This window comes from Micropterus salmoides, unplaced genomic scaffold (assembly GCF_014851395.1).
Source record: "Micropterus salmoides isolate LMB-PRFRI ecotype aquatic unplaced genomic scaffold, ASM1485139v1 Ms_hic_scaffold_14, whole genome shotgun sequence".
NCBI lineage: Eukaryota > Metazoa > Chordata > Actinopteri > Centrarchiformes > Centrarchidae > Micropterus > Micropterus salmoides.
The window spans coordinates 28,481,872-28,509,241 of record NW_024040485.1 but is presented as its reverse complement, the minus strand read 5'-3'; the positions used below and the strand labels follow the sequence as shown (position 1 = coordinate 28,509,241).

Below are 27,370 nucleotides of genomic sequence, written 5' to 3'. Positions count from 1 at the left end.
TGCTCTACAAAATCTTAGAATGAAATTCGATTTTTTTGTGCGCGTCTATGAATTTAGCAACAGTCAAAATCAATGAAAACCTGGCACCAAATACAGTTTCTGATGGCCAAAAGAAACAACCATGTTGTAACAAAAGATGCACTTTAATTAAATTGATATGTACAGCACATTCCTGAATCAAAACAGCAAGTCATTATGTCTTATTATCGAGAATTCTCTACTTCGTTTCATATCCAAAAACCAAACGGATACACAACAGGTGTGCTTAAATGTCCAGAAACCTCCCCTTATTGCACCAGAGCCTTACAGACTTGAGTCCCGAGGCCGGCATAAGGATATGAGCCTTAAAACAACAAACACTGTATGCATGTCTCCCTCAAAACAAATACACTTTACTAGTCGCTACAGCTGCTTCCATCAATGGAGCTCCACAACAAACATTATTGAAACAATCATTATTCAGATTGCTTAGAAATGACCCCAAGACAAAGTCTATATAAAAAGGGTTTCCATAAAATCCATGGCTTGAAAAAGAAAAAAAAAAAAAAGTTCCTTAAAATGGAGACATCTGTATGTGTTCTTGTGTGAGTTAATTCCAGATGTGTATAGAGTAGTACAATAAAGCGAACTTAAAATAGCCAAACAGCTTGAGAAATCCACCAACAGAAAATTGGAAGAACCTCCTCATAAGCATGTAAGAGAGACTCAATTTAGTGGGCACATAACGTAAATATAGTGTTTTAAATATATGAGTACTCACCATACAACACAGTTACTATGCTGTTAGGGTTGCATTTACACAGATACAAAAATAGCCTATTTTCAACCGTTATGTACGTATGTCACCTCTGTACGTTAATGATATTTGCACTTCAGATAACTGATGATAATGATTAAGTTGCAAAGGAAGCTCATAATTATCAGCTGTGCACCCCTGAAGAGTACTGTTAACACCACATTTCACATAGAAATGAAAACTTCGGACAAACAGAAACTATACTGTATGTGACATCAGTCATGTGTCAGAACTCTTTTCTAAATAAAGTCCTAATTGATTGGTTTGTATTTCAATTTAAGATGTCAAAAGTGCATAGTATTATAAACTGTGTGAGTGACCATATTCATAAGGAGAAAAAAAAAGTCTAATCTTAATAGTTTTTTTTTTTTTTTTTTAAAGCAAAAAAAAATAGAAATGAAAAAAAGCTATATTTTTTTTGCACCCGTGTAAAAATCAACCACAATCTACTGGCACTGTTCAATTAAAAATCAAGTTGCTTTTGGAATCTGGCAGTGTAAGGGTAACCTGTAAGGTCCAACAGAACTCAACAAATATGACTGATTAGTATTTGACTGCATCAATCAAATTAAAATGGACATTTTCACAAGTTCCAGTTTACAAAAATAAAAATTGACAAATCTGGTCATTTGAACACTATTTGATTCTGGGTTCTGTGCTGGTGTGAACCAGCTCTGCATGCACTGGCAATATCATCAAGTGCGGTCGGTGTGTGTGTGTGTGTGTGTGTGTGTGTGTGTGTGTGTGTGTGTGTGTGTGTGTGTGTGTGTGTGTGTGTGTGTGTGTTGCTGGGGGCAACTTTTTACTTTGGCTGTGTTGTTAAACTCTACAAAAAGTATAAAAATGCAGCAAGGCATCAAACGTCTGAAAGAAATAAAAAGGCTATAAATATTGATGGGATTTAAAGACCACAACACACAGGAAAACATTAAAACAGATAATCAATGTTGGCCTGATTAACACCACTGATCCAAACCTGACGACGCGGCTGTATTAGTTTGTCATTATAGAAGGCCCGTTTTTATGCATAATTAATACAGTAAAACCCCCTAAAAAACAAAGCAAGGACAACACAGCATCATATGAATTCAAACTAGCTTTCTAAAGATGTATGTAAATGACTTAGTGTTACGTTTACTAGGAAAAGCAGGGAGTAACTGCCACTGCAGTGCAAATCTGAGGCTAGACTATGAGGAGGGCTTCTACCATGGATGCATGTCTCGGAGAACCAAGATCCAAATGTAACTGAGGAGGTTTTCCAAAACGTTAAGCACATCCACCCTCCGGTATTTTCTCAGTCTACGTTGCCGTGAGCCCTCCTGTGCTTCCCAAAGCGAAGGCAACAGCAGAAGCTAATGTCAGTGAAAACTCTCCTGCCTCTGGGCTGTAAACATACAAAGCAACATTTTTAAAGAAGTATAGATGGACGGTGCTAAGACTGACAGGGGGGGCAGGGAGAAATAACACACATTACTAATTATTATTACATGCTTCATTAATGCCCAAACAGAAAATTTTGTAAAAACGTCTTTGTGTTTTCCGCTCAGCTACTATTTGATTTGGTGGCACTAGTATGTAGCTACTGTATCCATTTATTTTTCTTCCACATAGATTTTCCCTCAAAATGCATATTTTAATGGCAGTGTTTCACTTCCCCAGACCTTCTTCACTGCTAGGACCAAGCTCATTGAACATGTGAACCAAAGGATAGAATTATGTTTTTGTAAGAACATTTTGTCAGAAGATTGTTTTTCCCAATTTGTACTTAGTTCGCTGCTCACGCAGTTGAAGGAAAACTGCATTACAACGTGGGTTTGATTTTTGTTGATCGGGCCAGTGGTTCTGTCAGCTATGATAACTTTGTAATCAAGTATCTGATAAGATCATGGAACACAGCAACATCACAGAAAATAGTTCAAAGGAGGCAACAAACACAAGCAGTCAGGCCGTGCACAAACTCAGTTCCACCAGACCGGCTACCGCTTCTGATATTTCGCTCATAATCCCTCACTCACTACAGCAAAAAGGTTGTGGATGGAGGTATATAAAAGAGTTTGGGTAATCATTTTGTTTTCTCCTTCAGATACATTTGACTAACGTGGAATTTCTTTAATATGATCGTCAAACTGCTCGTATCTGTTGCCCCGCTGGACCAATGTTACCCCAATTCCGTGATCACAGCAACCAGTTAACACAGCTGACAGAATGAACAGCCAGAGCTACAAAAATAATAGGCAAGCTGTAATAAACTTCCTTTAAGTTTGCGGACTGGAGCGCCAACATTATGATTCAAAGAAATAAGACATGACTCAATTCTGTTAGGAAGAGGAATTCACGAAATGAACCTCTTCTAAGAAATACACAAGGAAGAAAAAAGAAAGAAGAAGCTATGGCCGCAACCTGTACAGCAAACCTGTAGGCTCACACTGGCCACAAACAAGAGCAAGAAGGCAGCATCTCCAGGGGACTGTACTACAACAGCCAGGTTTGGCAGACTTTGTTACACTGACAGCGAAGAGGTGTAGGGACAGTGGAACTCTGTCGTGTGATTGATGATGACTGATATAGAGTTGTGTTTTGAGTTGCCTAATGCGTAACATTAGACAAAACAACAAAAAAAAGTTCCCTTGCCCCAGCTGAAGCTGCTTCAACCCTGAAACGTTGAGTGAAAAGAAACTTTCACGTTGATGAGGGGTTTGATCAGAGATGCTGAGTCAGGCTTAAAACAGCAGCTTAAACAAAGTACGACTCTAACACCCCTCTCTGTCACACACACACACACACACACACACACACACACACACACACACACACACACACACAGCAGCTCATCACTCAGAGACTTTAGCCGCCTCGAAGTTGACAGCCAGCTTTCTGTGCTTCCTCTTGGAGGCGGAGCCGGGGGTGTGGCCTGTTGCTGGCTGGTTTTGTCGAGGGGGCGTGTGCGGGCCAGCTGTTGTTGTGGAAACGCCGTCTACGAAACCAGGGCTGGAAGAGGAGGGGTTGCTGTTGGTAATGTGTTGGTGTGGCTGCTCGACTTTACGGCTCTGGCCTGTGATTGGCCAGAGAGTTGGTTCTGGGCTTTCTGTGATTGGTTTCTGGACACAGTGTGGGCAGCGCTGTAAAACTCTCGAGTTTCCTGGTTCTTCTTGTTGGCTGAGACTCGCTTCTTAGTCACCTGCCAAGGTCAGAGGACAAACGGTAAACTGGGTTACCATGATTGTGATGTCGGCATAAAAAACAGCAAAAGCAAAAAAAAAAAAAAAAAAAAAAAAAAAACACACCATCAAAGCAATTAAAAAGAAATACAGCAAAGTATTTCTATTCTGACTGCCAACGTTCAAACATTTAAGTTCACCTGTAATGGGATAAACTGGTTGTGTGAGCCAATGGGCAGTGTTGTTGAAGGCGGTGGGCGGGCAGCACCGGGAAAGGTTCCCGGTGCGCTGAAGAATGGTTGGTTTTGGTGGTGGTGGGGGGAAAGCGTCATTCCCCACAGAGGGGGAGGGGCGTAACCCTGGGGAGGTAACATCAATCCACCTGGAGAAAAAGAGCATACATGTGAGGTAACAGCTGATAAAAGATTCTAATTAATTAATTTATCTTTTTCACAAGTCAGGTCTCAAATGACATCTGAGACAAAAAATAAAAAGGCATAACAATAGGTACAGAGAACAGAAAAGTGAGACAAAAAGAAGGTTTTGATTGAAACACTGCACAAATTAACTAATTACCACAAAGTAACTCATTACCAAAGTCCTGCAAAATGTACTGACCTTGTTGGTTGAAGACAGGGGTCATACCTCTGATGGGTGGGGGTCGTATCTGACCCACTCCTGGGTATAAAGGAGGTGGGAGGGAGAAGCTCGACCCCACTGAGTTCTACAGAGAAGCAAGGGGACACAGACAGAGAAACTATGTTTTAGCAGGTGCTAATTGTGTTTGTCTACCTCTTCAACTGGTAACATTTCTTTCTGTCTGGAACTGTTATATTTTGCAGTATAAACTGGTATTCAGTGAAAACTTTGTACCACACCTTTTCGAGTCCCTATCATTTCCAGACTGAATTATATTTCTTTCTCAAAGAGAAAATGGCCTTACAGCAGAGATAAGAGAGAAGTTAATCACAAAAATATGAAAATATCTGTGCTGCTTTGACTGAAGAACGCTGGGTTTTAACCAGAGTTGTAAAATCCTTTGTCCTGTGAGTATTAAAACCACTGTGAGGTATTTTGAAAACCCTCAAACTCATGGATCTGGACTTCCTGGATCCTGAAGCGTTGTTGTAATGCAACTATGGTAGTGGTCTGAGCGGCCACAAAGTCAGGGACTGGAGGAAAAACTATTTTTAGAGGATACTTTGTTACAAAGATATTGTACTTGTGATCGATTTATAATAGGCCCATATCATCAATCCTAGGTGACAGCTCTGATTTAAGAGTGACTATTGAGAAAGCCCCATCTCTTGTGTCCCCCTGCATCATTTCTGATTTCTTCAGACTAAAATAAGATGGCTTCCACACCCCACTAACCATCACAAGCAGACATTCTCATACTCACTCCCACACATTTAAACACTACTTTGTTCAAGAGGTGTGTGTGTGTGTGTGTGTTGTACCAGTCTTTGGAGGGCAAAGAAGGCAGCTTTCTCCTTGGCATCATTTTCCGATTGGCACTGTGGACCATGAACCATCAACCCATTGGACAGCTTCACCTGACATACTACTACACCCTGTGGGGACAGAAGACAACTTCAGTGTAACCACACACAAACACAAACACAAACAGAGAAAAGCATATATCGACACACAGGCACATAAAGGCAGACCTGAGAGCGGAACATTCAAGTTTTCTGCCAAATGCAAAACACAATGATTTCTGTAATAGTTAGGTATTTGTGGAAGGCATGACGAAAACATTGTGTGTTGCAAAAAACAAACATGCATCGCACTGTGTTACCTGTCTGTTGCCTATGAAGCTGAACTCGGGTGGTGCCATTCCTAACCCCACACAGACGCACGCCAGCTCGGACACCTTACTTGTCAGCATTGTGTTGGAGAGGTTGGCAGAGGCGGTCAATGTGGGAGGAGCTAATACAGCTGTTTCGCCGTGGGGGGCGTTCATTGCTGCGGCTGGAGGTGAGAAAATGGGATGGAAGACATGGCTGAGGTTGTATACGGACAGTTGCCCCCCTCACTTGGTTTGTATAGCTGGTTGCAGTGAACTTGCTTGTGGTGTGGTGATCAGCAGTTACATACCTAGTTTCTTGGACGATCGTCTCCTGTTCTGCTGCCGGCCACCGGAGGAAGCGCTGTTAAGAGTCTCCTGGGACGTGGGACTTCCTGTTCCTGGACTGTCAATCTTTAGCATTTCCTTCAACATCAGGGTACCCTTCTACAACAGACAGATCACAAACCCAGTTCAATTATCCTGACCTGAACAGTGATGTGTTAAATCTTCTTTAACATAAAAGGCTGTAATTTGAAAATGTTCTTACTCCTCTCAAATCTTCTTCATGTACCTTACTTATGCATTAGAGCAGATATAAGCTAACTGCAGATTAATCCGTATCAGTGTTCATAACAGCTGATAAATGGAGCAACACAGAGACGAAACACGGATCCTTTAATCATGTTATGAGGGTTGTTGTTTCATAGTTTGTCACCTTGGGCACTCAGCAACTCCCCTGATGGCAACAAGCGTGTTTGGAACCAAAATTATTTATAACAATAAAAAAGTTTATTTTTAAACTGCGTTATGTTATGCATATCTTGGTGATGTCTCATAACCACACACACACACACACACACACACACACACAAGAAAAAATTAATTAATATAGGCCGATATCTCAAATTTAATAATCCCATATCTGTCAGGCTCTATTATGCATTACAAGAAGACCCCTGCCATCTTAACCACTCGTTGCCTCCGATACTCACCATGGCGAAGGACTGTGGAGACAACGGGCCATCTGACTGGCTGGTGGGCACTTGTGGAGGAGCAGGAGGCGGTGGGGTCTGCTGGCTACCTTTGGAGATCTTGAGACTGGCTATCAGGTCCTCAAACTCAGTTGTAGTCTAAGTGAGAGAAATGTGTGAAGAGACAGAAGATTTGAAGCGAGGAGACTTTATTTTACACATACTGCTGTGGTCAAATTTAATAACGGCCAAACAAGATTCTGAGCATTGTGGTTTAAAACAAGCAACTGGATGCAAACCTTTGACCCTTGTGAGGAGATTAAATGCGTTTGTACCTTATTGGCTGTGTTGGCTGTGGGGAAAAGGGAGTTGGCGTCTTCATTTTTCTTCAACAGTCTGATGCCACCAACTGGGGCCTGCAGAGCACACACAAACACATCTAACATCAAGCATATACATTACAGCAACGGTCTGCATCCAAAGTCACACCAACACAACTCAATGCACACACACACACACAAAAAGTAAAACGTCAAAGAATCTCTCTTTCTTTAACCCACATGCTTTATATATTACTGTACAACTGACATGCATAAATATATATTTTCCCCCACACATGCATCTCAAGTTTATAAACTGCTTTTTTGGGTCATGTTTGAAACAGTCAGCATTTAAAATCAACTCAAGAGCAGGATGAGGCTGTCTGAGTGCTGGGAGAACACGCAGTTCTGTTCTGTGCATGTGTGTCCTTACAGCTTTATTGAAGTGCTGGTTTCCACCCTGCTGGGGATTTCCATCCTAGAATTGAAAACATAATTTTTATTTTATTTTATTTTTAATACACAGTAAGATCTTTATGAGTTATTAAGAGGAAAATATCCCACATTCCACTGACACTGTGTCACAGGCAATGTTGAGGCAAATAAAGGTTGGTCACTGCTTGAATAATAGCAGCATTACGTTTCACAAGTGATTCTTTCTCATAAATTGCATTTAACTTAATTTGATTAATGCAGCAAATTTGGTGAAACGGGGCCCCGAACACATCGAAAAACTAATACGGGATCTTTTGGTTATAATATCTAGACATAAAACAGGTTCCGGAAAGGACCAACACCATGGAGCTATATTATTATTATATTTCTCAGTATTAATAATTGAAAAGGCCCCTGAACACACACACACACACACACACACTTACATTAGAATGCCAGTGAGCCGGAGGTTTGTGAGGAGCAGCCGAGTTCTGCAGAGACTGCCACACGTTACTGTACTCCTCTTTACCCTGGATAAAGAAGCGGTGAGACAGATAAACAGCTAATGAATTGGAAAATGTGTCATGTATATTTGACAGATCACACAGTTTAAGGGCTATAAAAGTGAGAGGGGTCTAAATACAGAAGACCCTGACCTTTGCCGGTTGTTTCTGGATTCCTTTAGTGGGAGAGTTCCTGTTGCCCTGGGAGGCTGCTTTCACCCCGCCGTGTTTGTTGTTATGCTACAGATGAGGAGTGGAGAGGTAGAATGGAGAAAGAGGTTTGAGTGAGAAGATGGCGCAGTGAGCCGTCCGAGACACAACATTTCTCATCGTTTTTAAAATTCTAACAGGGAAAAAATAAAATAAATAAAAAGACTGTGCAGCCGCCCTCTCACCTGCATCGGTATGAAGGGTGAACGTGGAGAGTGGTTCAGGCCGGACAGCTGGCGCTGAGAGCTGAAGTTTGCGGCTGCGGAGGGCTGAGGTTTGACGACGGCAGTGAGTTTGTGAAATGACAGATCCATTCGGGCTCCGTGGGAGAAGTTAATGAGAGCGCAGGGAGGGAGGCGGTAACCGCGAGGTGATGAACACCTGAGGACACAGGCCAATAATACAGTCACATGGTCTGGTGTGGATTTGAGGGGGTGCCAACAACTAACACATTTAGTGTTTTGTTTGCATAATTATTATAATAATATGCTACAGTTCTGTTTTCTACTCTGTCCTGTTCTGTTATACAGTTTCTCCTCTAGAGGAGTTTCTAACTGAGACTCAACTCAACACTGCAGATTCACTTAGTGTGGTCACCTGATGTTAAGACCTCCAGCAAATTCTTCATCAAAAAGCACTTCGTAGAGAACCTCTGCCTCCCGCTCCGCTGAAGGCACAAAGACAGACACAATATAAAAGTGTGAAAATTATATCTTGCATGTACTTTTTCTCATTTATAAAAAGTGCTGAGGCTGTGTGAAGAAATCAGAATGAAAGAAATCAAACAGTGTGTCCTCACCCCCTTTAATGCCGATGATAGTTCCTCTGAGTCCCAGTGGGACGGTGAAGCTCTCCCTGATGTTGACCACTCTGTCAAACAGGCGATACTCTGCTTCCGGGTCTGGAACCACTCCCTGCTGCTGCTCCAAGGGCTACACACAGGCATTCACATATCCATAATGCCAGTAATCAATACGTTGAAGGCAAAGGGTGGTCACGTCCAATATTGATTTGATTTAGATTTTTGCACTTTGTTGACTAACTTGACTTAACGTTTTTGAAAGCATACTTTAGAGCAGTTTTTCCACACCTGCCTCAAACTTTTGCACAGTTCTATATGTACAGCTCAACTAACAGTTATTTTCATGACTGACTAATCTGCCATTTATCATTTCACTTAATTGATTGTTTGGTAAATAATATGTCACAATTCTCATAAAAATTTCCAAAAGCCCAAAAAAAGTGACGTCTTTATATGAATTTCTATATTTTTCGTGTTTGCTGTTAATTTACATATAACTAATAATCAATTATCTTCTTAGCTACGCCTTCACTGTAACAATGATTTTTAGAATAAAAAGAAAGTGTGATGTGCATGAAATCTGTCCCTAGACCTTTCAGATCTCAAAGCGTTGTGAACACATTCTGATTTACTATCATGAAGTGTGCAAAAAGTCTGCCAAAGACACATCTTCATAATCACACATGCAGGAAAAACGTACTCACCCTGAAGAGGAGGTGAGGCTTGACTGTGACACGGACTTTCTTCGTGCTCTTCTTCACCTAAGAGAAGGATGGTGAGAGTGAGACACAGAGAGGATATAAAGAGAGGGGTATGAATTGGGGGACCTAAGTTCACACAGAAAGAGCTTCTTATGATGGTAAGTAGAGGAAATATGCTTCAGTTTGAAGCTGTATGTTTGGAGTCACCTTGGTTTTCTCCACTGCCTCCTCAATCCTCTCCACGATGGCAGAGTCTAGCACTTGTAGGTCACATGACGCCCTGCTGATGGAGCTTACTGGGTGACTTTTCAACCATGAAGTGATTTCTGCAACCTTCTCCGCCCTTTAGGGTGTCCATCAATATCAGAGATCATTAATAAATACACAATTAAAGGGTAGTTTTGGTATTTCTTAAACATGGGCCCTTTTTAAAACTCATTTTGGGGTCAAAATGACTAGTTGGTACAAAAGGTTTAGAAATCCATGCAGTAGATGTGGTGAGAGTTGAGTTTTTGCAGGAAGACCCATCAGTGCTAACAGTTCCTCTATGTACACAACAAACTCCTCTCCCTCATTTCCACCGGTGTTTCCTGCAAAAAAACTCGCCTCTCACGAGATTTCAGAGCGAGAATTGTCCTTGAGCGAGACTTTAGGGTCCTGTTAAAAGCAAAGGGTGTCGCTCATAGGGATCCTTTCCATGATGTTGTCACAGCTGTGACACCTGGTGTAACAGTTTGTCTGTGGCACAGAGAAGCGCTTTTTGTTGACGTAATTCTGAAGGGCACTACTGTACAGATTCCAAAACTTTCTGTATCTACCAGTCATTTCAACACCAAAATATGTGAAAATAGGGCCCTGGTTTAAAAATACCAAAATTATCCTTTATCTCAATTAATCCAGAAGACAATTATTTCAAACAGACTGCTGAAATCACAAGATATTAAATACCATCTATGTACATGTGTGTGTGTTTTACCCATTCTGGTCAAATCCAGGCCAAATGTCATCTTCATAGAAAACATCATCATGACTGTTTCTGGACACTAATTCGAACACTTCAGAAAATCTATCAAAGCATAAAAAAGATCATTTAAAATCAAAAGCCTGGTGGAAGATGAATACAGAGGGTGCAGCGCTCAAGTTTTCAGTTTTTTTTTTTTTACCTGTCCAGGTATTCAGCTAGCAATTCCTCCACAGCAACAGAGTAGAGCCACTCCTTTTCCGTTCTCTTTGTGTATCCAGGAACCTCCTCATTCTTCTTGTTGAACTTCAGGTTCAGGCCAACGTTAGCTCTTTGCTCCCCACAAGGACTGCAGACACACATTGGTGTGGAGAAGGAGACATTAGGAAAGATTCTGATCAGTGGAACAAACTAAATATTTTAATATAATAATTTAATGTTCTATACTAAAAATATAGAATAGTACAAGGAGGTTTTTTGTTTTTTAAACCAACAAGTTTTCAGGTTGGGATGAATGTAGTGTAATGTGTGTCTACATCTTTAATGTAGAATCATCTCAACATCTTAACATGTTTTAAAATAAATATGGTATGTGTTAGCTTTAACCTGTATCTGAAAGGTGACTGAACACTTACTTCTTCTTAGAGCCTCTGCCAATGAAGATGCTTCCTGAGAAGCGGGAGACAAGGTAGCTGCTGATGCCGAGTCGAGATGCCAGAACGTATCCAGGACTGTACTTCACACAGTACTTCTACAAAATACAAAAACATGCAGGCATACAGTACATATGTGAGGCATGCATGGCTCTGCATGGAAAGTACTCTCATAAGCAACACAATTTCTCAGTTAACACAGTCACAAGTGTGTGTGTGTGTGTGTTTGTGTCTCTTACATGCTGATTCTGGATTAAGGTCTCAAGCTGTGGTTCTTGTGGCACGCTGAAGACCACCCGTACCCGACCGTCTTTAATGACATCACTAGAATCCTGCACCTGTTAATATTTCAAAAAGCCAAGAATAATTAAAGAACCCTTGTGAAACATTGCTAGATAAAAAGCGCTGTGATAGGAGGAGCTTTTAAAACATCATGTTGTGATGTCATTATAGGAGAGAGAGCACATCCAAGCCCTTGTCCATAGATGGCAGTTACTCCAGCTTTCAGATGTACAATCAATATAGTTATTTATAATATGTTACTGGTCACATACCTCGCCCATGGCACCGTAGTAAGGGTTCCCCACCATGAAGACATTGGTTGCTGGAGGAAAGAGCTCGTCTAAGCTCTTAAAGCTGGTCAGAGATGAGTAAAAGGCCTTGATATCCTGAGAAGATGAAGGGAAAAGTGGAATATGGGGAGTAATGAGTGAGTGAGGGAGGGAGAGAGAGAGTGAGGAATTGAAACAGGGTGAATAGGTATAGCGCCTTCAGGCTTATCAGTTAACAGGAAAACACTGCGCACATAATTAACAGACACATATTGTTGGCATTTGCAAGGTTTATTTGTAAGTTTAGACTGATTGTCTGTACTCCTCAGCTCAGGCAGTTTTTTCTGCAGCCTCATGGCCCTGCTGGAAAACACCACATCTTAGCACAAAATCTGTACCTGAGTAGTACTTAACCTAAGTGTGTGTCAGATGGAGGATGTGTGTGTGTGTGTGTGTGTGTGTGTATGTATCTATCTAAGTGGGTGAGTAACTTAATAAAACCTATAAAGGACTATATATATGACAACAATATTTCCCTAGCCCTTTCCCTTTGGCTCAAACGTACTGCATTCATGGAGCTTAGCGAGTCACAGTCTTCCATGACTTTTTTTTTGTGATTTCCTTTCTTGTATGCATGTACCTTAACCACGGTCTGGTAGGCGAAAGGGAGGACCTGCTTCGACCACTGTTTCTCTAGTTCCACCACCCCATTGGCTTTGGGGACGTACTTTCTTCCCGTCAGCAACTGGCCGTACAAAACCACAGATGTCTCATTCACCACGATGCCTTTCCTCTTCATGAAACTGCAAGATAGAAATATCACTTTGATAAAAGGAATCATAAACATGGGAAATAAGACAGGAGAGGTTATGCTTCATTTCATAATTTTAGGAAAGAAGAGGCCTTACAATTGTGAACGCAGCATACAAACAAAAAGTTTCAAGTGTACAATGTCACAACTGCTTTAAAGGTCTCTTAACCACAAAGACATAAGAAACATTATTACTATTAAAAGGTCCCATATGTTTGCAAAATTTTCATGTCTTTTCAACCTAAATGTGTACCCCTGGTGGATCCCCAAACTACAAGAAAAAAAAACATCCTCTCTTTTTCTCCTGCTCAGTCAATCTGTAAATGTGTGTGCGAACACGCCGAATTTGGCTGGAGGGCGCAGTTGACATACCTTTTTCCACTGAACACAAACTAAATACACCTCTCTCAACCATTCCCCCACCGTCCAACCTTCTACATCAACATAACACCAAGTGAACATTCAGGAAAGTGCTTTTACGGTTATAAAGGAAAGGTAAATATTTTCTGGTTTTCCGTCTGATGTCTTCTACCTGCTCTGCCTTAAGTCTGTGATTTAGTTTCGTGATAGATAGATACTCCTAACTGTAGCTGTTGTTGAAAATTAGCATAATATGGGACCTTTACAATATGTTTTAAAACAGCTGTGTATTCTCTATTTATTCCTAAAACAAAGTATCTCCTTTTGTTTGTTTTTGCGCCTTACTGTTCAGTGATTCCCTGGACATCCTTCACCCAATCCTTCTGCTCCTTGTCAGACAGAGAGGTTACTTTGGTGGGAGGGGGAGTGGAGGGTTGATCATACACTCTTTGGACACCAGGTGGTTCATCTAAACAAAAACTGCAGAACAGGGCGAAGCTTCATTTGCAACAGCTGATTCATGCTTAAACTAAAACTCTGTGCTAGCCGAAGCCAAACAGACATGCATGCTACATTTCCTGATTGTGGGCATGGGTTTGCCATCTTATATTTTAAAGCCACTTTGTGTAGAATTTGGCACCCCCCAGTGGTAGTACCTCAAATGATCTGCCTTCTCTGCATCAACAGAGTTATCACGGTGTCTGTTTTCCTCATCAACATAATATTTTTACTTCAGCACTTTCTGACTGATAAAAAGCTTTCCATAAAAATCACAGGATCTCAAATATAAGATATGACAATAACTTTATTTTACTTAATACACTGATCATTTTCTGTGTAAAATATATCCAGAGGGTGCAAAACCTGCATGTCTACAGAACGATGCAGCAGTAGCAACATTTTGACTCATCTGAAAATCTAAAACAAACTTCCACCAGACACACCATTATTGGCAAAGGCCCAGTATTAATTCTTACTTGACTTCTCCATCTGACACAGCAATGATGCGAGCTTCCTCTAGATGCGGCCAGTTGACAAACACCGACTTCCCCAGTACCAGTACAGCAACATCATCACATACCTAAAAAAAGAAAAAAAATACACAAGTGAGCGGAAATTTGATTTATACATAAAAGTGTGTAACAGACATTAGCTAAGTCCGTAGGGACTTGGCTTCGAAACCCGAGGGTCGCTGGGTTGAATCCAGCACAGACCAGTGATATGTAGTGGCAATAACCTGAACCACTAACTGTGTGTATAATAACAACAACAACAACAACAACAAAAAAAAAAATTTATTTCCTTCAGTGGGATTAATAAAGTGTGTCTTCTTCATCAAGCAAGGGCACACAAATGTTTTTGTGCTTTAAGAATTCAAAGCAGGATAAAATTATTATGTTTCCTCACATTCAAAATTCTAGTACCTACTGACATGGACTACTACTGCTGTTATTTAGGGGTGTTTAAATAAAAGTAGGTTGATGTGTAGTTTGATATAAAACCGAGTAAAAAACTAATTATTTTAGAGATCCTGTGACTTTTCTTGAGCCCGATCTAAAGGAAGCTCACATCACTGCCATGTTATATGGAGATGCCAAAATTAGTACCTGGCCTTTGCCAATGTAACAGTATAAATAAATGTATGCTATTATTAATTATAATAAAATAATGAATGCCTTATATTCTGTTAATTTTAGATAGAGAGAGAGATAGATTCTAATTAAGAAATATTTTGAGCAACTCTTTAATTAATTAAGAAATAAAATTAACAAATAAACGCTCACCGCTTCTCCTTCCTCGCTGGGGAGGATCTCCAGTATTGTGTTCTCCCCTCTGCTGCTCTGCTGAAACACGACCACGCCACTCTTCTTCTTAAAAAACTAAAAGCGAGCGAGTCCATGAACAAAAAAACAAAAAACAAAACAAAACAAAAAAAAGAGTCAGACAAAGACAGTGGGGTGAGAGAGAGAGAGACCATAAAGTTGCAGCTTTCATTAAAGTTTCTATACTTTTGAAGTATTCTACTTTCAAATAGTCTTCAATAAACTAACACAAGCTTTTACTGAGGAACTTATGCAGACTGGGACAAATGTTTTTATGTTTGCACTCTTTCAAGTGAGGGCTTCATATAACAGTTTAGGCTAAATTCATCAAACCCTGTATTGGGGCTTGGATCCTTTCAATGTAAGCTAGCCATCCAAAACAAATATACTGATTCAGGGTATATACAGGAATCTTAAAGTAAAATTTAATACCTTTTTAAGACCTTTTCAAGACTTTTTCAACATATTTTAAGACTGCCGCGCCACTTTAAGCTGTAACCGATTAAGTCAGTCACACACCTTTCAAATGAAAATTTTTGAGTTTTTAAAAAGGAATTTAAATATATTTATAACATATTTATTACCTATATGTCATCAGGAAGTAACGCCACCAAAGATTGAGGCATTCACCAACTTTCTCAGTTGCCTATAACAGCCTCTATGGGCCAACAGTTTTCAAAGCCACCGTCTTACATAAGCTATGACGTTTATGTACGCAACATTGCAGCAAATCATGTGAAACACAGTGTAATTTTGTGTTTTAGTTGGTTTAAACTAGATAATGTGAGCTTGCCTGCAATGATATGTGTGATATCTTTCATCGACCACTCGATCAATACAACAAGGAGGAAACAAAGATGAAGAGAATAAACTGAGTGAGGAATAACGTAAGTAGTGTAGGCGGTATAGCACAGGCACAACCTGGAGGAGGAACTAGTCTAAATGACTGTCTTAGTATAATATTATAACATTAAGTTAAAAGTACATTGTTAACTTAATAGTAAACTGTAAGTTTGATATTAATATATTCATTATGTTACTATATTCAATAGTATATAACTTACCACTAGTACAATATTAATTCAAATTACAGCCGTTTCAGATTGGGGTTGTTTTTTATTCAATAACTTTGTGCAAGAAAAATGCTCTACGCTACATGATAGCCTCCAACCTTGATTTTGGGCAGGCTACTAACTCGTCAATAATCATACCCATTTATGCAGAACACTGAGTTCAACATTTCTAAAGTTTGTTGCAGCACAAATTTTTTTTTAAAATCCTGCTCCATCCAGGCTGTGATTTATCTGTTCAAAGTGACATTGACGAGAATATCAGCTTTATGAAAAGTTGAATGTGTTTCAATAAAAAGGGCACAGATTAAGCTAAATAGCCAGCTAACGTTAGCCAAACCCACATGCTCCATGAATGTTCTCTGTTGTCTTCTGTCTTGCCGATACAGCTGCTGGGGGCGCATCTCGCTCTTGTTTTCGAGGAACGAGGCTTTTCAACTGGCCACAGAGCGACCGGCCAATCGGGTTAATCCTGTTACTCCTGATCACCACTCTGACTATGTTTTGGACGATTAGCATTGAGGGTTACGGTTGGTTGTACTCGTAACTCATTTTCCGGTTCGCACTGATCTATTTGTGTTTAAGAGTGAAATAGGCGCACGGAAGATACCTGCACCTAACGTTACAGAGACAAATCACACAGTCGCTACTCACTGCCTGTCTAGAATTTTTGGCTATGCATTATATATACATATGTTCATCTACACTTTTAGCAAAGAAACTTTTGGACAAACAGGATTTTCACATTGAAAAAAATCTCTTAAAAATTGAATACCTTGTTAAATGGCGATTAAGACTTTTTAATGGCCTCAACAAAATTGATTTATTACCTTTTACAACTTTTTAAGACACCCTGTGTGTATACTCCATGCACGCGCGCACACACACACACACACAAACATCTACCTTGTGTTTTATGTGTTGCAGTGTGGGGAAACCACAGAAGTACAGAGCTGAGCGGTCGACTGGTCTTCTAGCGTGGTCCAACGGTACATGCCAGGCATCCATAGGGATGTTTGCTTTCCTGTAACACACAAATACAATACAATCAATCTGTGAACATCAAGCTACATGTCAACTAAGTGGGTATAATGGCTGAAATGGCTATCTTTGGTTCCATTTGTTTCTTAAAGCATGGACAAATAAATCTATTTCTTGACAAAGCCATGTGACAGTAAAACCATAACTAATGAAATGCAGCAAAAATCCTAATAAATTCCTCACTAGCTTTCACTCTTTAAAAATTTTCTGCTTGTTATCTTCACGTAAATTGCAGCTTTCTTATAGAATCCATCAGAAATTGTAATATCTTAATGCTTTTAGCTGTCCAATTTGATGATAATAATAATAATCTGCATAAATGTTCTTGAATATTACTCCTTGTAATCGCGTGTATCCTAGTGAATCCAGTGGACTGAAATGGTGATATAAAAGATCATTTGAGAAAGACAAATCAACTTGTTGTTAAATCTCTAGGGGAGAATGTGCACCTACCGGACATGGCAGTGGATGATGTCAGGGAACAGGTGAGGCACGGTGGAGTTGTATGTGTAGTCTATTTCGTGGTCATATGAGTAGACTGCACACTCTGTGTGACAATTCCTGGCCTTCTCTTCTTTAGTCAGCTTGTGATTACAGGGCTCCATGGCTGCTAGTAAGCACCTCTGTTCAATAAATACACAATACACACATATACTGTTAATGCGTATGTCTTTTTTACAGTCGTGCAATTCATTTTCCTCAGTGTGTGTGTGTGTGTGTGTGTGTGTACCTCATCTATGAAGGGAATGAGAACCACAGCCTCCCATTCCTGCTGCTTGCCATTGAGGTCCGTTTTAAAGTCAAGAGGGTAGTACTCAATTATGGGTGAATTTTCACTCATCATCAGGTGCTGAAACATCAAAAACAATACATTTTTTCATGTGTTCATAAACCCCACACTTTTCAGTTGTTGCTACTTTATAAATATCGTTTACATGTAGACTAATTTGTGATACTTGTACCACATGAAATTCCAAGATTAGGTATGTGTATATACTGTAATATATATTATGTTTGTGAGAACATGTGATTGGATGAAAGTGTGTTACCCTGTAAGCCTCAGGCAGCAGCTCCTTGCTAGCAGCAGGCAGGACTGCCAACAGCTGCTGAAAGGGCATGAAGGGTTTCCCAAGGTCAAAGGTCAGCTTTAACCCAGATATATTCCTGATGTCAGACAGGAAGGGAGCGTAGTGGTAGGGGTAGTACCTAGAGACATACATACATCATTCAAAGACTTTAAAAAATGAACAAACTGAAGAGCACAAATAGAATGGACATGAGAAAAGGGGAAAACAGTGTTCCTCAAATAAAAAGCAATAGTTTTTACATTGCTAGTTGTTTTTTTGATTCAAAGGCATGGTGCTAAAAGCTTTCACTAAAGCTGGGCTTGATGTACAGTAGATACCCATTTGAGAAATCACCTGATACTCCCTCATTTCTGAGAGAAAATTTAATAAATGATGATGATGACGTCCCCAGGTTGCTAGAGTGAGAAGAAACAAAGAGTACAGAGTAATTCACATATGAGAAAGAAGTTCTTACCAGCTCCAGGATTGAACCCCGTGGTAATAGTAATGGAGAATCCACTGGATACCTTCCACATAACACTTGGCCTGCTTGGCTAGGAACTCACTGCAAACGAGAGATTAATAATACATTTTAGGGTCACCTGCAAATTACAAACTGGTGTATTTAGCATAAACTACTTCAATTTTCACATACATGTTTGACCATTGTCGATTAAGTAAAAAAAAATGTATTAGTCGTTACGTCATTTTGTTCTCAACAAATTATACTATGTGTACTATGTAAAGATTTTGGATTTTGGAGATCTGATGTGTGATTTAAGTGTTCCCTTAATTTTTGAGCAGTACATATATAATAAACGTATTAGGGAGCCCCACCTCCTGTAGTAAGTATTTTTCGCTTTGCATTGTATGTTTGCGTGTGCGTCTATATACTTACTCAGATACCACATCCACCCCAATCTTGGTCATATAGTAGGTGCGCTTGTACTGTCTGAACTCTGTTTCAAACATATCGTCCTCCTCGTCCTCATCGTCTCCAAGTGCTCCTTTTCCTTCTCCAACCACTCTTTCTGATGAGGTCAGAGCTGCCAGACAGAGGGCATTATCCTACACACGTGATGAATTGAATTAAGTTTGTTAATTAATTGCAGGGACTGTGACTGAATCTGTACATGAAAATAATGAATGAATGAATGTGCAGTTGCTGCATCTCTGTTCGTGTTTGTGTTTATATATGTATATTATTGTTGTTAAACCTCATTCTTCTTTGTGTCTTTGCTGGCAGCCTCCTTTTCTGCAGCCAATCCGGCCGCCTCATTCAGATACTTGTTGCCAACTTTACTCTCAAACCACTTCAGGTCCACAAACACTTCACTAAAATGTTCCCGGTCAAACTGGAGGGAAGAAGAAAAAGAGCAAAGAAAGAAAAGAATAGTGTCACAGATTTAAATTATTATTTATGGTGGTTTATAAATATAAGCAATCAAGTAATAATTAATTAAGAAACCAACTTTATTTCATTTAAAAGTTCCAAGTTGGTTAGTATTAACAGTATTTAACATTTTTAAAATGTAAATTTTATTTAGTTGACTTCACTTACCAAACCAAATGAATTTATTGTATAAGGCATCATTTGTTCTTACATTTGATACTAACAGTTATGTTATTGTGTTTTGACTAAATCCTTTAACGTGATTACGCTAATCTTTACAGTTAAGGCTGCAACAGTTCGTGTATTCAACTGTTCGGTACAGGATGATGGGTTCAGACAGCAAATTTCTCAGTTTGGTACACCTCGTGACTCAAACAATTATCATATCATAATTGTTTATTTATGTAGAATATGCTTCCCATAGACTTACAATGTGAAAGAGACATATGTAAATCAGCGGATAATTTTTAGGGGGTACATGTACACTTTAACAGCCCTTAATCATTGTCCTAATAGTTGTAAAATTCACTAATAGCCAAATCTACTCATTAGGAATGAAAAGTCACCACCTCTGATGTTGTATCCATGGTAGCATGCTAGTCAGCTTAGTTAGTCAAGCTCATTTAGTGCTGGGGCTGGACAATAAAACAACAACAATGATTCTGATAACAATATTTATTGCGATTTTTTTTCCAATAACAATATAACAAATGTTCAACAAAAATTTGATTTTATTCACTTGAGTCATCCACGAATTAGGGCTTCTTTTTTTTTTTTTATTAAGATGTTTATTTTGCTTTAAGCTTTTAATTAATTTTAGGGCTGCAGCTAATGATGATTTTAGTATTCGAAGCTTCTATTGAATTATTTCAACGATTCATCGATGCGTCGTTTAAGAAGTACTTTTGCTTGGCGGCGGCGGCAGGGAGTCACACCCACTACAGGAGCTGACAACAGCTATGGCACCCGACGCTGGTTTCCAAACCACTTTTATCAAGAAAACACACGTGAAATGAGCGATCCTGCACATGAAACAGCTGTTTGTTATTATAACTATGGCAATTATAAAAGACAAATAATCTGGGTGAAAGGATGGATTAGCACACGCAGGTAGCAGGGATCGTCTGAGCTACAGAGAGAGCTGGAGTTGAGTTAAAAGGTGCAGCTCCCCGACACCCAGATAACTCCTGACTGTGAGGTCACAACTCACGGCCCAAAAAGAACAACAAACGCACATGTGGACATTTTCAGCTGAGGTCTGCGGCTTACTTTGGCTTCAACTCAACAATCAATCATGATTTCAGTTAAATGCTAAAGTTGCTGTTACTGTCTGTGGTCGGCTGGCAGAACACCGGCTGCTTTCTGATAAGCTGCCGTCGTGCTGTTGTTCACAGCATAAACGCGATGTGCGACAGTAATAAATGTCCCTGCGAAACACTGTGCTGTATAGTTACATGGATTAAACGAAGCATCGACTCAAAGAATTTGCGTCTAAGCATTTTATGAATCGATTTTATCTATTTAATGGATGAATCGTTTCAGCCCTAAAATATTTATTTTGAGATTTTCTCATAATTTTTTTGAATGTTCTACCTCAGATTTGTTGAGTGATCCACTGTTTGGAAAATCAAGTGTTGAACATAAAGAAGAGTTTAAACCATTAAGTTAAGCATTAAGCATCATATTTTTTCAACTTTCACTCAGGAGCAAAAATCAGCCTTTAAACTCGAATGAAAAAAACATTTGATACTTATTGTGATAATTATCAATATCAAAAGATATGAAACTTTTTATCGTGATAACATTTTTGGCCATATCGTCCAGCCCTATTTAGTGCTGTTGCATCCAAATGGCAAACACAAATGAGAGACCAAAGCTGTAGAAACTGAACAGAATATGATACAGTTTCTCCAAAATCATTGTTCAAAGTTATAAAAGTTGTGTGTTTTAGAGTCTTAAGATGGAACATTTTTTCTTAAATGACAATATACCAGTATTTGAGTACATTAACTGTTACAGTAAGAATTGAGTCCAATTAGAAACTGGTGAATGTTTAAATTTTTCAAATTAAATGACAGAAATTCTATCATACTACTTTCTTTTGTTTTCCCCCGCAGTACCGAAAATGCAAAACCAAGGTACATACTAAACCGTGAATTTTGTCTACCATTACACCCCTATTTTAGTGTTGTCTCACCTCAGCAAGCTTCTCCAGGTATTTCTCAAAGTTTCTGAGGTTTAGATGGCCGTTCTCATTCAGATAACCTGAGTTGGAAAAACAGGATTCAGGTTTGTTTTTTCAAGTAAATGAAATAAGCATTTCATATTTCTATATTAAAATGGCTGACATGTGCCAAACATTTTGACCAGTGCAAACAATACGTGAAACTAACAACTCACTTGAGCATAAGTATATTATCAAGAACTTGGGAAACTCAGCATCTTGCAAATGCTTGATATTTATATATGCAACATTTTGTCATAAAAGTAAATGATGTAGCAATGATTGTGTGTGTGTGTCTCTCACCACCCAGGCTGGGAAGAACACTGATGTAGGTCTTGTACAGTAACGGCAAAGCATCGTGACTGATGTGAAGATGAGGGAGGTGAGGGATGAAATCGTTTCCCACAAGGAAGCCCATTAGAATCCAGTCATCTATTATTCGCTCCAAGTCATATTCAGAACCAAGATGATTCTGAAAAACACCCATAAACAGAATACAGATTACATAGCATATTGATGTGAAATACACTAAGACACAAAAACTTTGTTTCCATAAATCATCTTTGCATGATTAAACTAATTGTGCTGTTCTTTCTATATTATGTGCCTCACCCTGAGCTCGGAGAACTCATAGTCAATGTACTCCCTCATCAGAGACAAGTGAAGCAAGTGAAAAGTTGTCTCCTCTGGAGCCGTTATCCTGGAAGAAAAGAAAAGAGCATGGTTTACATTAGAAGAAGAACAGAAATGACATGTAAATAAGTCTGGAAAAACTTAAAATAAACTACTATTCAAACAAAAATCAGAAGGATAAGAACCTTTTCTGGGATTTCTTTCCTCCAAAGCGGACCTCCTCTCTGAGCAAGGAGAAGTTTGGCTCATGGCTGGTTAAACCCAACATTATCTAAAACACACAAAGATTAAGACAGTGTAAGCATCCAAAGAGTGTTTGCGCAATTATGTACATCCTCATCGAAGTACCATGTGCACACAACCCCTACCAGGTCAGCATCCAGGCCATACAGGCAGTGTCGGGTGTTGGGGTCGTGATCCGGGTTGGTGTTTTCAGAGCGAATAAACTCCATGATCTTATGTTCTCCCTCGCCTGGGGTCTGTAAGGAAAAGAAACACACACACATAGTACAAGCAACATTGACTTTGGCTGAAAAAGAATCCCAGTAGCTGAACAGTGGCATGGACATTGGTGCCAACAAACTGCCACTAAAACTGCAGTGGCCATTTTCTTTAAAACAGCTGTTAACACACCTCATGACCAGACAGGTACACTTTGACATTCTGCCATAGCTTGTCGGTGGAGAGCTTGTTGTGGACAAAATACTTGAGCTGCTCCTGTAGTCTTGCCATGAAGTCAGTGCCTGGAAGACGGATGTGTGATTAAAAAGGAGTTGCTGCCAACTTTCTCAGAACAGAAACATCTGATATGTTAGTATAAAATGTGTCAGTGCTAAAAACAATATCATTTTACTGTAATAGTTGCAGTCAAATGAGAAAAATGCAGTTGCACCAAAGTTCAACAGAATAACCTCAACCCACACTGCCTAAATTCCACTATAGTGTCTGTGTCTAAATAGAGGAAGAGTATTGTGAACTTCCTTTCCCTCTATCACAGAATGCGGAGATGCAATAGCAGTAAAAGAAAATAAAATACAGATTATAAAAAGACATTCTACAAGAAACATAAACAATGACGCTGAAACTGTCTTAGGATGCTTTCACACCTAAACTGTTTTGATCGTTTCATTCAGACTCTTGTGTGTTTGCATATCTGAGTCGGTTCATTTGAGTTGGTGTTAAAGCTGTCAATCAAACTCCGGTACGGACTAAACAACAGGTTCTCAGTTTGGGATTCTTTAACTCAAGTCAGGATATGTAGTACAGATCCAATACCAGTGCTCTCCTTCCCCCCCAAAAATTCAAATCTGTATAGCATGCATACAATCTTTATGCGAGATAACAAAAGTGCATTGATTGTTACTGCATGGCTGCTATGTTCCAGTCATTTTTAAATGAGGCACTGCAAAAATAAAAAGGAGATTTTCCTCTTGGGAAATGCCACACACTAAAAAGTATCCAACGAAGGTTGAGGTCAAGGGCAACTGGACTTGGTTCAGAACTGAAGAAGTCTCTTCAGAAGCCTCAACCTTTGTTAAATAACTATGACCTGGATGACTGAGAACCTTCATAGACACACATTAAAGAGTGACTTGTATACAGTTTGTTACCATGGTTAAGAAATTATCTTGGAAAACTATATGCACTGCAGTGTTGGGAGTAACGCATTACAAAAGTAACGCAATTACAGTAATGTATTGCTTTTAGCTGTAACGCAGTAATATAACATTACTTTAAAAAATTCTGTAATATTGTACCCGTTAAAGTCTCAGTAACCCGTGTAACAACACATTTTAAGTCGAAATTCAGTGGTGTTTTGTTTATTTAATAATAAAATTTAATTAAAGAGTAACGTTATTTCCTGGTGCTGGAATCCGATGGTCGAGATTGTAGTCAGGGTGCAAACTACGGGGAAGCTCGGCTCCTCTTAACAAGACGGTAGCTCCCCTGATGGATCATTTCTAAATAGATTTCTATAGGCTATGTATATGACTAGTAATCTCTAATGTATTACATTTTGGAAGTAACTTGCCCAACACTGGTTACAGGATCTCTTCCTTGAAAATTCACGATCAGCAGATAGATTTAGAACTAGTCTAGCTTTTGATTTGATGCTAAAAATACATATCTACAATCACAAATTCCTGTGGTTGGTCCGCTTTGTTTTCACACCACAAATGGTGCTCAACAACTTCCACATGGAAGTAGACCAAGAGCGCCTTTAGATTGACGGCTTTCACACCAGCCAAAATGAACTAAACCAAACAAGCAAACCCAACACAGGTCATGTGAACCACACCAAACAGGTTAGGTGTGAAAGCACCCAGACTAAAAAAAAAAAAAAATGCTGAGCTAAAGTTAAGCAGGACTTGTTAGGTCCGACTGATGTGTTTAGCATGACTGCCTGCAACATGCTAAATTGTTAGGAAGTGTCCCACATGGCACCAGCAAGTTAACATGTCTGTGGCAACCTGGTAAGGGCATGCTTAAGTGTCAAACTGTGAAAAGATAGAAAGAAAAACTTTTATAATTATCAAACACAAGTGATTCAAAATTAAATCTGAAATTCAACATGATCACTTTTTCAGATTTGGCAAGATCTTCCCGTTAACTGAATGTTAGAATAGACTGATTTATGTACCCTGAAATGAACAGGTATCTTTACTAGCTCTGCTACAGCTACTTTTCATCATTTTTAATGATTTAGTGAGATGTTCCTTTGTGTAAAAAATTGAGAGCATTCCTACCAGGAGTGATACAGTTGGAGTCAAAGCGAGCCTCTGTGGGAAGCACCTCTCCTTTATCCAAAGCTTTTTTTATCTTGTCCTCTGCTTCTTTGGCGGACCTAGACACGCAGACACCCACCCACACAGGCAGATATAAGAGAGAGCGGGTCAAACTCAGTCTCAGGCTGTTACCTTGCTTGTAGTGTTGTTTCTTCAGTCTTTACCAAAGCAAATATTGCATTTGGTTCTAGTCTGTTCATTCTGCCTTATTAGGAAGTTCATGTAAGGTCCAGGTTTATAACCACAAACATCACTGCTAAACCAAAGAATTATACCAGACACTGTATAAATATTTTTGAGAACAGAGTTGTCATCTTGATTAGATAACTGAAAGAGAATGTGGCATTATTTACTCTTGAGATTCAACATCATGGTGCGGACATGTTCATAAAATTCCATTTCTTTATTTGGTCACCTCAAGAAAAGCTACTGCAACAACCTAAATTTAACAATCATGTTCTACTGTCTTTGATATTCAGAGGAGAACCCAGGTCAGATGACTCAAATTGACCCATTCTGTGTAGCACCCTATAAACAAACATGTTTCCTGTCATCTTATATCCATCTCTACCTGAATCTCCGTCCTCTCTGCTGGTTCATTTTTGCCCTTGGTGCCACACCGTCCACCGCCATGAAGAAGACCTTGCGAGGCTTGATGATCCGGAATAGCACCTCCAGGTAATGGAAGATGTCTGCAAAAATCTTTTCCTCAGAAATGCGAAAGTGGACATCTTCGTCGTTCGGGTGGGAACATTGGTGGATAATCCCATTCATGTCCAGATAGAGATTGTCAAATTCTGGAATCTGAAGAGAGAAAGAAACAACAAAACAAATGCAACGGCATGAATGTATATCCTGCAATATTCCTGTGGCCAATTAGTCAAATCAATTGATTTTCAATTCCTCGACTGTCTGGAATACATACATACTCTCAACAAAAAAAACATTTATGTTTTAACATGCTTTGTTGTGTCTGCTGCAAGGAGGTATCCTTCTCATGACAAATTTTGGGAGCAACAAGTGAAAGGTTCAAATCATCTTTGTTATTTACCAAAAGCTTTCTAATGGGCTCATTCAGCCTAATCCACAGAACTTCATAACCGTCTCCCATAACATTCACATCTACATAAGATTATGTCTGTGAAGATTCTCAGTCATCCAGGTCATATTTATCCAAAGAAGGGTTAAGTCAAGGGCAACTGCAACCAGGTTTACTCATTTAGGTTTAGAAAAAGGGGAGAGCAATATGTTGTTGTTTTTTTTGAAACGTTATTCAATGTTATCAGCTAGCATAAAATGTCTTTTTTTTATTGTCTTAACACGCATATCAAAAGCTGTCTTACGCAACGAGTGTGACACAAAGTCCAGCTGATGAAACTGTTGCTGCTCAAGCGCTGAAATACGACCTTCTTTACCAACACGGGGAAGTAGGTCACTAATGTCAATTCCAGTAGCCCAAATAACTAAGTAATGTAGCGTTACGGTTAACAAAAGATGCTCATGTTGATATCAACTAAGACTGACCACATAATCGCGGTATTTTAAACAATTTCACAAACATTGTAAAGTAAGGCGGTTGTAGGTTAGCTGGCAACAATAACGTTAACTAGCAGCAGCCTCTATTCATCTCTTGTTAACTTTACTTAGCTGACTGTGAGGGTTTATTGTTGTTCAGAATGTTCTTGCCAGACAAAGACCTAAACTACCCAGTGTTAACACATTTACGTTAAGTTAAGTTATATGCACTTTGACTTGTTTAACGTTAACATGTTCAGCTGTTATAGGTAACTTAGAAGACCAACATCTATCAAGCTACGTTAGTCTTGGAATTTGGGAAATAACGTTAACGTTAAATAATGGAGATAAAAGTGTTGTGGGCCACAAGAGAGCTGTCCTGTCGCCGGGCAAAAACGCAGGTAAATTAAGCTACGCGGACTAAAAGTTTAACGGCCCGCTTTACTTAGCTCGCTAATAGCCAAGAGCTAGCTGAGCTAACGCTGCGTCAATGAGCGCCAGTGGATTGTGAAGCTAATGCTAATCACATCACTGGTTTCCTACCTGATGTTCCTTGACAACTTCACTGAGACAAGGATAGCGCTCTGAAATCCATCGGTAAAATTTCGGTACTCCCATCTTCACCTCGAAAGTCTCAACGTCTGGATAAAATAAGGTAACAGTCAAAACTAGCTATGTTGGTAATTAAACACGGTCGAGGTTTAAGGTTAACATGAAAACTTCAGTCCGGTTTTGTTTCCAACGGCCGCTACCTAGCTAGTTGTCCGTGGTCCGACTGTTAAAATCTTCCGTTG

At 39.5% G+C, this 27,370-nt stretch overlaps 1 protein-coding gene across 1 annotated transcript; it reads right to left on the bottom strand.

The window, feature by feature from the left end:
- Positions 1–124: 124 nt before the first annotated feature.
- xrn1 (5'-3' exoribonuclease 1) lies at positions 125–27,370 on the bottom strand. Its single transcript, XM_038718854.1, is given in 42 exon segments — positions 125–3,849; positions 3,852–3,974; positions 4,155–4,336; positions 4,573–4,678; positions 5,415–5,528; positions 5,756–5,928; positions 6,055–6,190; positions 6,739–6,876; positions 7,053–7,133; positions 7,471–7,515; positions 7,919–8,002; positions 8,129–8,215; positions 8,371–8,566; positions 8,783–8,852; positions 8,985–9,117; positions 9,692–9,748; positions 9,896–10,031; positions 10,665–10,754; positions 10,852–10,998; positions 11,285–11,400; positions 11,542–11,640; positions 11,857–11,970; positions 12,494–12,656; positions 13,370–13,504; positions 14,002–14,105; positions 14,809–14,904; positions 16,824–16,941; positions 17,412–17,581; positions 17,689–17,808; positions 18,008–18,164; positions 18,501–18,590; positions 18,924–19,093; positions 19,243–19,380; positions 21,616–21,683; positions 21,946–22,114; positions 22,255–22,342; positions 22,461–22,546; positions 22,644–22,754; positions 22,909–23,018; positions 25,023–25,120; positions 25,633–25,865; positions 27,120–27,370. Coding segments are annotated over 42 exon segments (5,148 nt in total). The 5' UTR covers positions 27,195–27,370; the 3' UTR covers positions 125–3,627.